Source organism: Nicotiana tabacum, chromosome 3, assembly GCF_000715075.1.
Source record: "Nicotiana tabacum cultivar K326 chromosome 3, ASM71507v2, whole genome shotgun sequence".
NCBI classification, from domain to species: domain Eukaryota; kingdom Viridiplantae; phylum Streptophyta; class Magnoliopsida; order Solanales; family Solanaceae; genus Nicotiana; species Nicotiana tabacum.
Window position 1 is genome coordinate 122,655,868 of NC_134082.1, and position 13,915 is coordinate 122,669,782.

General features: G+C 37.6%; 1 protein-coding gene across 1 annotated transcript; it reads left to right on the top strand.

The window, feature by feature from the left end:
• Positions 1-222: 222 nt before the first annotated feature.
• LOC107793750 (pyridoxal kinase) lies at positions 223-13,053 on the top strand. Its single transcript, XM_016616173.2, has 13 exons — positions 223-554; positions 642-747; positions 1,842-1,935; positions 2,062-2,166; positions 2,712-2,795; positions 3,081-3,154; positions 4,599-4,663; positions 8,520-8,583; positions 9,891-9,956; positions 10,857-10,913; positions 12,151-12,195; positions 12,283-12,336; positions 12,809-13,053. The coding sequence occupies exons 1-13, from the start codon at positions 490-492 to the stop codon at positions 12,947-12,949; spliced, it is 1,020 nt and encodes a 339-aa protein (XP_016471659.1). The 5' UTR covers positions 223-489; the 3' UTR covers positions 12,950-13,053.
• Positions 13,054-13,915: the final 862 nt, after the last annotated feature.

Here is a 13,915-nt window from a genome sequence, read left to right on the forward strand (position 1 = left end):
TTTAGGTGGAAAGAATTTATATAACTATCTTTCTTAATTCCAAATTCTTAAAGATAGAAGTTTGTATATAGTTTGAATAAGGAAAGACTTATATATAAACTTTTAATTAAGCTTGAAGTCTTAAATATTAGAAAAATAATTAAATGGCTAATTCTAAGTATTAGAAAATAATTAAAAACAATATTTTAAAATATTAAAATAAGGACAGAATGACATTTCACTATGCAACCCAAACTGAGAGGAATAACTGGTGGCGGAACCCTAAAATATCTCGGGTCAAAATTTTGATCGTTAGTGATCACTGATAGCACCAAATCATATTCACATGCACCTAACCGAGGCAGTCAAAACTCAAACGCCACGAAGATTGACTTAACATCAAATCTCCAAGTCTCAATAATTTAATTCAAAACTTCTAAATAATAATTATTGCAAGGTGCTTTAGATTAATACAACAATATTGAATTTTCAAAGTTTAGTCCTTTATTTATGTTTGTTTCTCCGCTCATTGCTCGCATTGGATTCAACACAATCCGAAGCTTCTCGAATTTCAGGTGAAGTTCTTTTCCTCAAGAAACTGAGTATCTTTATCTACTAGTGTGCGTGATTTTTGTGGAGAGTAATTGAAGTAAATTTTGCAGACCCAGGTGCTCAAAGCAATTGCAGATGGCTCCACCACCGATCCTCGCGTTAGCACTGCCCTCGGATACCGGTCGTGTCCTCAGCATTCAGTCTCATACTGTTCAGGTACTCATGTTTTTTCATGACTTAAGCGCCCCTCAATCCCAATTAGGGTATTGCTCAACATAAATTCAATTCTCAACGACTAGGTATATACTTTGTAGATCAATGCCAGATATCAGCTCTTTATGTAGGTTGAATGGTCTACAAGCTCCCACGTTGTTTGTATAATTACCTGCTTGTTCAATAACTGGATTTTTAATTCCCTGAAATGGCTCTGACCACTGAAGCTTTTCTTGCACGAGTATCATTTTGCATTGCACGAAGCCCATATTTGTGCATCCTGATAACCTCTAGTTGAGTTGATCACTTAATTTTGTTCGGTCCCTTCCTTTTGAACTAATTTAAAGTTACATTGCTTCAATATGGGTTATGTTATCCACTATTAGGTTTGACAGATTATTGTAATTAACCCAAATCTCTTTTTTCATAAGCTTCCACCTAAAGGTTTCTATGAATAGGATTTTAGTTCATTAGGTGTTTAATTGAGACTCCTTTAATTAAAATGCACCTAAGCTGGTAGTTTTTTTTCTTTCATTTTCACTAGGTATTCACTTTCCCTGAACTGCCAGAATCTGAATACAATTGGTTGTGTAGCACAACTTCACCTAAATTCTGAAATGGTACACCCATATCTCTTCCACAGTGAAGTGTGGCCAAATAAAAAGATCATTTGAAATGGAAGAGATGGAAACACTTTCCATTTCATTTTTTTAGTGATGAGTAACATGTTGGTGTTTCTTTTAAATGTTACTTATTTCTCAAGTACTGGATAAGCAATTCGCAGAACGTGTTTGATTTTCCTCTTGTTCAGATGTCAGCTTGTTTAACGCTTTATCTCTTTAGGAGTCATTTGGTCATCCTAGAAGTCTGACTTTGACAGACATTTAGTTGCATATCTTGCAAGATTGTTAACCACCTGCACGGTGATTGATTTGATAAAATTGAAAATTATGCGCACAGAAGAATAGAAACCTTCATCTATTAACTATTGACTATGATGTGGGATTATTGATACTCTTTTGGTGTTCTTCACAATTTATTGTGTATAACAATAATTGATGCAGAGGTTTATTTTTCATTTTTTGCTTTTTATTTAGGGATACGTGGGCAACAAGTCAGCAGTATTCCCTCTCCAACTGTTGGGCTATGATGTAGACCAAATCAATTCTGTTCAGTTCTCAAATCACACAGGCAAGCTGCTTATATCACTTCATTCAAAGAATCTGAGGCCTGAAATACGGTGCGAGGTCATCTGTTAGCCTGTAAAATTATAATAACTAGACTATGTTGTGGTTAATCAGCTTGAGAACTCTGCAGGATATCCAACCTTTAAGGGCCAGGTTTTAAATGGAGAACAACTGTGGGAGTTAGTAGAAGGTCTTGAGGCCAATGATCTATTATATTATACTCATCTACTGACAGGTATTTTAAATTTTATTTATTTCAATGAGTGAATAATCCTGTTGCATAATATTTTTCTTGATGTGCATTCATGCTTATGTTTGAAAGCTGTGATAGCAGAGTTGTAGTTGTTCACAGTGCAAGGTAGAAGACTAATAGAGAACTTACAATGTCAACAGTCCCTTTGTTTTTTGATAAAGAATGTCAACAGGCTTCATATTTACCAGTTAAACCTGTATTCTGTCCTTCATGCTATAGCTCCTACAGCAAATGAAATGAAACTACAAAAGAGTTTCCGTTAACTTGCATAAGATTATTTCTCCAAAAAAAAAGAGGCTTGCATCAGATTAATTGCGTGTTATGTCTTGTGCCAATCCAGTCATCTGTCTTGTGTTTTGTGCTGCATTTGTTTGCAATTATAAGAATTCAGAGTGCTTTTTAATTTGTTCCTTTTCTATTGACAGAATTTTTCTTTTCTTTTTCTCATTTCCTTCCCTTTTAATGTTCTCCTCTTTGTCGGGAATGCTTTGTTGGCCTCTGATGCTAATATTGACTAGCACTTGTAGGTTATATTGGTTCAGTCTCCTTCTTGAACACAGTACTGAAAGTCGTCGATAAGCTTCGGTCCGTCAACCCCAAACTTACATATGGTGAGTATATCCCCAAGAGCAATTTATTCTGCGGCATTTTGGAAGATATAATCTCTCAAACTTACTGAATTTACAGTACTCTTCATGTAGTCAAGTGTTTCCTTAATTTTGGAGAAGGTGAATTTCAATGCAGTAATTGCTGGTGAGGTTGTCCAATGTTGTCTTAGCTAGCTACTACTAGGCTGTTGTACCAAATTGCATCTCTTTCTGGTGTATGTAGATGCATACATATCTCTTATGTTTTCTCTCTCTTAGCTCTTTGTGTAATTATGTTGTGTTTGTCAGTTTGTGATCCTGTTATGGGTGATGAAGGTAAGCCATATGTCCCTCCAGAACTGGTGGCAGTATACCGTGAGAAGGTATTTTCTTATTAATTTCCTTTAACAATTCACCACGAACAAAGCATCACTTGCATTCAGAAAGATACATTCATAAGCATTGTGCTGATTTAATCAGTGTTAGAAATGGATGAGGACTTAAACATTTTACTGATTAGTGTTCTCCTAGCTAGTTGTTGTGATAAGTCACTGAGGCCTTTTTATTTAATATATGTTTTTGCACTGAACTGTCCATTTGTATCTTGTGATTTATATTGCCCTTAATATTTTATGACTCTCTTCTTTTGATAGGCACCGAGCGTCTTTTTTTTTTTGTAAATTTATTTTTATGGCAGTATTTTGTGTTTATAGATTTTTGTAAGTCATGTCACCCATATCGTTTTAGAATTTACCTACTTGCATTGTGGTTGGTGAGCGGTGATGGCAAGAGTTAGGGATGTGCATTCGAATCGGTTTATCGATAAATCGAATCGATTATTTGTTATCGGTTTATCGATTTATCGATTTCGATTTCGAAATTTTCCTTATCGAGTTATCGATTTCGATTTCGATTTTGTCCTCTTCGGTTATCGGTTTATCGATAAACCGATAAATTATACTAATTTTTTTTTTTTTTACCCTTATTCTATAATACCCTTTCCTTTACCCTAAGTCCCTAACCCTATTATTTCATCTACCACATTTAAGAAATGATCATATTTAAAGCTCAAGGGAATGAAGTTCAAATTAATGGAAAATAGAATTAGCCGTGATGATATATTTTTATTTTTTTTATACCGTTGGAGTGTTGGTGTCATACATTTGATCCCTTACTTTAATTCATTGCATGTGCTTGTTGACACAATTTTTATGTTATAAACGGTGTTCGTCTTATTTTAGCTTCTTTTTGTCCATATTAGTTAGGCGTGTTTATAGCGATATATTTTCCGTGGAATCCCGCAAATTTTCTTATTGGTATAATCGATAACCGAATCGATAACCCCCAAAAATCGATAAATCGAAATCGAAAAAATCGAAACCTTATTGAAACGATAACAATCAGCATATGTACAAATCGATAATCGATAAGTAATTATCGATAAGGGTCAAAATCGAATCGATAAATCAAATGCACACCCCTAGCAAGAGTTATGTATTTTTTCTAATTTTTTGTTATACATAGAGGGGAGGGGAAGGATTAGAAGGTGAGGAATCGAACCCCCACCAACAAGGTGGAAGTTCAGTTAGAGTGTTAGACAACCAGCTGGCCACCATAATCCCTCGTTATGGATGTTAAAAAATCTACTCTTTTTTCTTGATTTTTTAATTAGACATGCCGAATTGGATCCGATTACACACATGCATTTAGATTGGAGCGTGAGGGTGGCTTCAGATTATGAATTAGTGATTGAGTACTTTGTTTGCTCTGGAGTATTTAATGCAGTTGTTTAAGTTTTTCACTCTCTTGATGTGTTTCATTAAGTAGGTTGTCCCTGTTGCTTCAATGTTGACACCTAACCAGTTTGAAGCAGAGCAGTTGACTGGGTCCAGGTAATATTTCCAGTGTATGTTACTTATCCATAGAGGAAAAAATCATTTCCAGGGGATTTCACCTGATATAATGAAGAGATAGTTATTTTTATGTAGTCGTTACGATGGTAAACTTGACTCAAGTGTTATGACATTTCTTTTGAGTTTTTTTTTTTTTGGTTGTTATAGAGTTAGCCTGTTTGGCCAAAGGTGTTTTTTTTATTCCAAAAGTGCGTTTTTCCCCAAGTTAAGGTATTTGGCCAAGCTTTTAGAAGGAAAAAAATGCTTTCGAGTAGAAGCAGAAAAAAGTAGCTTCTTCCCAAAAGCACTTTTTTGAAAAGCACGTTTGAAAAAAATACACTTAGAAACACTTTTTAAAAGCTTGGCCAAACACTAATTGCTGCTCAAAAGTGCTTTTCAAATTAATTAGTCATACACAAACTTCTTCTCAACAAAAGTACTTTTTTGAAAAGCACTTTTGAGGAAAACACTTTTCAAAATAAGCTAATTTTAGAAGCTTAGCATAACAAGCTATTATGGGAGGTATGTAAAGTATTAAGGGTTCCTCTTTTGTTGAAATATCTATCTGGGGCAAGCGCAAGTGGTTATGGCGAGGTGCATGGAGGATTTGGCTTTGGGGAGAGGAACGGAGGAGGTACCACGCTGTTGGACTTCGCTAAGGCTTTTGGGTTGGTGATTGCGAACTCTAGATTTCCGAAGAGGAGGGAGCATTTGGTTACTTTTCAAAATGGGGTAGCGAAGACTCAGATTGACTATCTTCTCCTCAGGAGGTGTGACAGCGGTTTGTGTAAGGATTGCAAGGTGATTCCGAGCGAGGCACTCGCGACTCAACATAGACTCTTGGTGATAGACGTTGGTATTAGGTTATCGAGGAGGAAACGGTCTGCTGGGGGATCACGAGAATCAGGTGGGGAGCCTTGACTAAGGATAAAGCCCAAGAGTTGGAGTGTCGGTTGTTGGCTATGGGAGCTTGGAGGAGCAGTGGGGACGCAAACACTATGTGGTCAGCAACATCAGACTGTATAAGGGCGTCTGCGAGAGAGGTGTTAGGGGTCTCGACTGGTGTATCTGGTAGGCATAAAGGTGACTGGTGGTGGAATGAAGTGGTCCAAGTTAAAGTGGAAGCGAAGAAGGCGACATACCTGAAGTTAGTGGGGAGCATAGGTGAGGAGGAGAGGCGAGCGTGCATGAAGAGATATAAGGTAGCTAGGAAAGAAGCTAAACTGTCGGTCACAGAGGCGAAGAATGCAGCTTATAGCCGTATGTACGAGGAAATGAGGGAAAAGGGCGGGGAGAAGAAGTTATTTCGGCTGTCCAAGTTGAGAGAGAGGAAGGCTCGAGATTTGGACCAAGTGAGATGCATCAAGGACGAGGATGGTAGGATACTGGTGGAAGATGCCCAGATTAAGAGGAGATGGCAAACTTACTTCCACAGACTTCTGAATGAAAAAGGGGATCGGGATATTGTGCTAGGCGAATTGGAGCATTCCGTGAGTCACCGGGACTTCGGGCACTGCAGGCGTATCAAGGTTGAGGAGGTCGTGGGGGCTATGAGTAGGATGAGTAGGGGAAGAGCAACCGGACCAGACGAGATTCCAGTGGAATTTTGGAAGGGTGTAGGGAGAGCAGGTTTAGAGTGGTTGACTGGGTTGTTTAATGTTATTTTCAAGGCAAAGAGGATGCCAGACGAGTGGAGGTGGAGTACGGTGGTCCCATTGTACAAGAACAAAGGTGATATCCAGAGTTGTAATAATTATAGGGGTATCAAATTACTGAGTCATACCATGAAAGTATGGGAGAGGGTCGTTGAAGCAAGGGTGGGGATGATAGTGTCTATATCAGACAACCAGTTCGGGTTCATGCCGGGTCGTTCAACCACAGAAGCTATAGACCTTGTTAGGAGGTTGGTGGAATTGTACAGAGAGAGAAAGAAGGATCTGCACATGGTGTTTATTGACTTGGAGAAAGCGTATGACAAGGTTCCTAGAGAAGTTTTATGGAGATGCTTGGAGGCAAAAGGTGTGCCGATTCCCTATATTATGGCGATTAGGGACATGTATGATGGGGCTAAGACTCGGGTTAGGACGGTAAGAGGCGACTCTGAGCACTTTCCGGTTGAAATGGGGTTACACCAAGGCTCTGTGCTCAGTCCATTCTTATTCGCCCAGGTGATGGATGCGTTAACTAACCATATACAGGGGGAGGTGCCATAGTGCATGCTATTTGCCGATAACATAGTTCTGATCGATGAGTCACGAACCAGTGTTAACGAGAAACTGGAAGTTTGGAGACATACTCTTGAGTCTAAAGGTTTCAAGCTGAGTAGAACGAAGACGAAATACTTGGAGTGTATTTTCAGCACTGAGCCGGGGGAAGTGGGCGTGGATGTGAGGCTTGAATCACAGGTTATCCCAAGTAGAGGAGGCTTCAAGTACCTTGGGTCAGTTATCCATGGGGGAGGGGAGATTGATGAAGATGTCGCACACCGTATTGGGGTAGGATGGATGAAGTGGAGGTTAGCATCCGGAGTTTTGTGTGACAAAAGAGTGCCAACAATACTCAAAGGTAAGTTCTATAAAGCGGTGGTTAGACCGGCCATGATGTATGGGGCAGAGTGTTGGCTTGTTAAGATCTTACATATCCAAAAGATGAAAGTAGCTGAAATGAGAATGTTGAGGTGGATGTGCGGGCACACCAGGATGGACAAGATTAGAAATGATGATATTCGGGAGAAGGTGCACGTGGCTCCCATTGATGACAAGATGCGAGAAGCGCGGCTCAGTGGTTCGGGCATGTAATGAGGAGAAGCCCAGATGCTCCAGTGAGGAGGTGTGAGCGACTGGTTGTGGAGGGCACGAGAAGAGGTAGAGGGCGGCCTAAGAAGTATTGGGGAGAAGTGATCAGGCAGGATATGGCGAGACTTCAGATTTCCGAGGACATGACACTTGATAGAAATTTGTGGAGGTCGAGTATTACAGTTGTAGGCTAGGAGCTAGTTGAGTCTTGCGTTACTTTGCACATTGTGAGCCTAGTCTGGTAAGGTTTTAATCGAAAATTACTAGGGGCATTGTCGTGTCTTAATATTTTCTCTTTTCGGTGCTAGATCATTTACTAGCCATCATTTCTGTCTTGTATTTTTCTTATGCATTTTAGGTTCCTATTTTTCCTATGATATCTATGGTGAAACTAATATTCTCCCCTTTTGTTTTTCTGGTTTTTCTTATTATCTTGAGCCGAGGGTCTTTCGGAAACAGCCAGGGGTAGGGGTAAGGTCTGCGTACATACTACCCTCCCCAGACCCCATTTGTGGGATTTTCCTGGGTTGTTGTTATTGTTGTTGTTGTTGTCTAGGTTTGATGGTTGATCCTCTTAAGCATTAAACCAACTCCATCTTTTAAGGGATGCCTGAGGTGTTCTGAAGTTCTGTTTAAATTTTCAATCCTTAAACTTGAAGCTTGTTTATGTGATCTATTCTTTTGTTGATCAGCGCATGATTTATAGAAGCTTACCTTATAAAAAAATGATATATAAAATAGAAGCATAACAAAATAAATTATAGTGTTATGCTTCTATTTTTTTTTATTTTTTTTTTTGAATAAAATAGAAGCATAACACTAGCATTTATTTTGTTTTTCTTCTTAATCTTGTCATATAGTTTGAGCCTCTCCACTGACTAATATCATATATTCATATTTATCATGACTCTTACTAGTTTCAATTGACCATTGTTAGTTCTAAAAATTTCGAAATTTTATTGAAAATTGAGAAAACTCAAAATAGAAAAGAAAGACATAATTTTGTGTACTTTTTTCTTTTCTTGCAATAATTCTACCTTAGAGGTTTTTTCTTTTGACAGTATCACTTCTGAAAAAGATGGGCAAGAAGCTTGCAACATTCTGCATGCTGCTGGACCATCAAAGGTACCTTGACATACTTATACTCGCAAATATAATATTCCTAGATTCAGTCATATTTAACAATCTTAATTGCAATTACTTTTCCTGCTTGCCGTGTCTCCTTAACAACCTTAATGATCCCTGCAAATGAGAATCAATTAACCCAGTAATTTATGTTTTATCTTGGATTATTGGAGCACTCCATGGGACTAGATAGTGCAATTAGGCTCATAACTTCAATCGGGATGAAGATTTACACTCTTTATATCTCTTGGCTGACAATTTAGAGGGGCTCTTTAGGTTAATCTCGCTCTTGCTTCTCAGCAACTTACAAGCGACGATTGGAACTTTTTCTTTTCTGAAGCATGTTAATTTTGATCACTGAGAATAACTTCCGCTCCCCCTATCCTCTTACCTGTTTCTCAGTCTTTCCATGAGTGGTAAAATGCCTCCTGCAGAATTCGATCATCACTTTTTAAGTACCCAGTATGTCTTTTCTTCATATTCTATTTTACTTAGCCTTTTTGTGGAGGATGGATTCACTTTGCAGTTCCTCTTGAGTTATTTTTCCTTTATGCGTAATCTCAATTCTTCCTTTTTCTTTTGCTCTCACATGGTAGGAGGGGGAACGTGGCCTCACCTGGGAGAAGTTTAATGATCCTTAAGGGCTGATGCTCATGCTTGTGGCTCTACCAGTTTTTCTTGGAGCTCTTGCTCAGTTCTCACTCATTTAAAAACTATTTCTAATCTAATATTGTTCTCATAGTAATAACTTGAACATGAAAGAAAAGGGAAGTTGAAGTTTGAGCAAAAAACATTTTGGGGTAAGATACAATTAGAAATTGGTTCTAAAAGAGAAAAAAAGGAATAATTAGCTCTGTAGGTTTGGTAAGCTCTATTGTTATACATTTTGTAGTCCTTTATTATTTGGAAACACTAGTCATAGCCATTCACCTTAACTCAAGTGAATCTGAATGTGTGCATGTGTAGTTCTATTTGGGGGATGAATGGGCCTGAATAAAGTGTAATAGATATAGAGGATACATATAAGACAATTCCAACTAGTTTGGAATTGAGGAGTATTTGATTGATTGTATAGTTCTATTTTCTGCATCACTCCTCCATTAGTTCACTTGTTGATGATTATCCCACTGTTAGTGTCGTGCTAAAACATTCTGTATATCAAGAAAATTACTGGAATATCAAGGAAAAAAGATAGGAAAAATTATTCCCCCTTTTTTTGTTTAAAAGATAATATATGTAAATTTCATGGCTGTAGACATTTTTTGTATGTAAATTACATCATTCAGGCCTTTTATGCTCTATGTCAGGTTGTTATTACTAGCATAAACATTGATGGCAATCTTCTCCTTATTGGCAGTCACCAGAAAGAAAAGGTAAATGACATGATTGGCTCATTTGGTGTTAAGTGGATTTCGGTCTACCAAATCCTACGTTGTGAGATACGTTCTTGATATCATGCACTTTCCAAGAATATATTCCTACTTTCATATGTTCTATCCAGAAATAGTATCCACTTTCCTTAAAAGGAACTTATTTAGTTTTCTTTTAAAGCAAAAGTGTTGTGGTCCCTCATTAATTTTTCTCAATATCCTCTATTTTATTTTCCAACACCAAAGCTGATTTGGTTCCACATTGTTTCCCCAATAATTACTAAAAGCACATGCATCAACTTTTATTTCAAAAAAAAATAAAAATACACCAATCTTTTCTCCTTACTAGTAATACCTTCTACAACAACGACCCAGTATAAATCCCACAAGTGGGGTCTGGGGAGGGTAATATGTACGCAGACCTTACCCCTACCCCAAAGGGTAGAGAGGCTGTTTCCAGGAGACCCTCGGCTCAAAAAAGCAACAGGGGCCGATATATTAGTACCATAAAAATGCATAATAAAATAACAGCAATATAAGAGATATGAAATACAGAATACGAAATACGAAATACGAAATAGATGGCTGGTATAGTAAAACTAATAGATTAAAATGGGACCGAGGGAGAATATTTCATGTTTGAATTTGGTTTTGTCCACTGGTCTGCATTTCTTCCTCTTTAAGACGTGTCCTGCAAATTTCAAATGGTTTTTGCATGTGAACTGTCTTTAGATTGTGATGCAGTTATTTTGTCCCTACCATTGCTTCTATGAAACAGTTAGTCAACTGCAATTGGAGCATCGTCATTCTATGTCTATTTTTATAGTTATTTTGGGATGACTCGGACACTGAAATTGTTATTTGGCTAAAATATGTATCTGATACGAATATCTAATGTGACAGGGTCAATCTCCGGAGCAATTTAAGATTGTGATACCGAAAATTCCTGCATATTTCACGGTATGCGTCTCAAAGCTATATAATTAAACAAGTTTGACTTTTGAGGGAAAAATTGTTGCTTCTTTTTTTCCTTGAAAGTTTTGAATCACGTAAATCGGTGCTTTGTTGGAATAGTTGATAGAGGTTAAACTGATTATCCTTTTCCTTTTTGCTGCTCATAGAGAGAAATAATCCTACAGTGATCACAAGTAATATCATCAATGAGCTTCTCGCTTTCGGTTGTTAGAGTGAGTTCCACAGAGAAACAATTGAAACAACACTTGTTACCGATTGATAAAGTCTGAGCGTCCTACCCAAAAACTATTTTGGAAGCCATTAATTACTCTATCCATTAGACAACAACAACAACAACAACAACAACAACAACCCAATAAATCCCACAAGTCCCAGTCTGGGGAGGGTAGTGTGTACGCACACCTTACCCCTACTCCAGAGGAGTAGAGAGGCTGTTTTCGGTAGACCCTCGACTCAAGAAGATGAAATGATACAGTGGAGCAGTAACAACAACGGAATCCAGAACTCTATCCGTGAGAGACAATTAGAAACTCAATGCACTCCCCCATGCGTAACCCTGTCATGGGGTTCACATGCAATCTTAATTCGTATCGTGGGTGTGAAAACGGGCTTGCTAAAGTTGGCACTGACACAATGTGAAAGATATGAGTAGCCAGTCTAAAACTTCAAAGCAATGGGTAGAGTTGCCCAAAATCTTTATAAATCCTGTGGAAGCACTTGCAAAATCCATGTGGGGCAATTATAACTCAACAGTTACTTTCCTATCAAAATTTTAAAAATAAATAAAAAATAGCTCAATAGTTGCAACATCTTAATTTATCAGAAATCCTAGATATGGCGGAAGCTTTAGCAAACTTTAATTTTTCCAAGCATTCTTTAATCTTTTAGGAGTTTCAATGCTTCTTGTTCTCTTTTTTGGTTGATGGGAGCTCTTATGCAGATCGCGCACAGAGAGAACTTGCATCAGCAGCTATGTATCCAATTACCAAATACTTCTCATTGTGCTTGTGTCAACACCTGATTATTCCTGTTTATTAAATGTACATGGGTTTATTAAATGGTACCAGGCCGATCAAGCTGGCTGGTGTGTGCACATTTACAGCAGTATAGAAATGCCAGAAGTTCTTTTTGCTTTCTAATGTTGATGCTCATTCACCCGCAACAGTTCCTCTATACATATGACCCCTTGGATACTCATTCAATATACACTACATGCTTGCAGGGAACAGGGGATCTAATGACTGCGTTATTGCTGGGATGGAGCAATGTACTGTTTAAACAACTTAAAAATAAGCTTTTGAGCTTTATTTCCCACAACTTATGTTTCTGATCTTAATTGCTCTATCCCATACAGAAATACCCTAACGACCTTGACAAAGCGGCAGAGCTTGCTGTCTCAAGCTTACAGGTACTTCTGTGCTTCCCTGTTGTTTGTGAAGACCCACTCATAACAATTTTTGAACGTGGAGACTGAATGACTCCGTTAAATTGGTTATTATGATGACATTCATGACTAGTGTGATTGCATTGTCATGATTTTGGGATATTTGCTTCATTTAACTGTGCTAAATTTATAGGGCTATAGCACTTCATTAAGGCCAGGAATTGTATAGCAGCTATGAGCTTCCAGTCGGATAAACTTAACAAAAATTTATGTATAGAGGTTGCTGTTATACTTTTTGGTTAAAGCAGCTGCTTGCCTTGACTTGTGCCTAGAACAAAATGATGTAAATCCTTTGTTATGCACCCGAACCTATTTTATCAAAATATGGGTACAATGTACCCAATGCACGCTCAAGTGTTAAGAATGTTCACGCTATGATGATTACCAGTTGCTTGCCATTTTGCTTAAATCAACTTATTTTTGTTGCTTGAGGCAGGCACTTTTATTGAGGACACTAGCAGATTATCAAAAGGCTGGCTATGACTGCCAGTCAAGCAGTTTGGAGATTCGGTTGATTCAGAGCCAAGATAACATCCGCAACCCAGAAGTTAAATATAGAGCCAAAAGATACATATGAGATGTTTGTGTTGTCGTCTCGTCTATTTATTGCTATTAGAATTGTCATTGGAATGAAATACTTTCATTTATACACTAAAAATAAAAGTGGGCGCATTTCTCTCTTGTTGTTGAGGTATTCATATTAGTGGTGGGCATCGGTCGGTTCGGTTCGGTTATGAATATTATCGGTTTTGCCTATCGGTTATCGGTTTACAAATATCATAACCCGATAACCAAATGGATAAGATATTGATTATCGGTTAATCGGTTATCGATTATTATCGGTTCGGTTATCGGTTTACCTGATAACCCGATAAGATAAAACAACTAAAACATGCAATGTATAAAACTGTTTCGCAATATATAAAATAGTTTCAGTATAAAACTGTTTTGCTAAAACAGTTTTATAAGATTTGCAATGTATAAAACAGTTTCGGTAAAATCAGTGGTCTTAAGATCTTCTTTGTTCAAATGACTAGCAGTAATTCTTTGTACATTGATATCTACTTGTTTACTCTAGTACAGAATTATGTATATAGATTAAAAAGTTTATTAGTTATGAAATACAAATTTTATAACAACTGACACAAGATAACTTTGTAACAGCTTAACAATTAAAGCACACGACAAATTTCACTTCAGCTTTCAAACAAACTAAGAAAAATTTGGAGCCAGAATGCTTTCAAACAAACTAAGAAAAAAATGAAGATGAAGCAACTAAAAACTTACACGAAGAATCAAGATGAAGCTGAAGAATGCAGCTGAGAAATGCGACTGAAGAGTGAAGTGAAGATGCGACTGAAGAATCTGATGGATCTGAGAAATGAAGTGAAGATACGACTGAAGAATGAAAGAAAGAAGATGAGAAATGCGACTGACGCCGGCCTAAGTCTTGACGGGCTGACTGGTGAGGGTGTGAGGCGGAGAAACTAAGAAAGAATTAGGGAAATCAAAGAGTGTACTATGAATTATGAAACCTAGTATG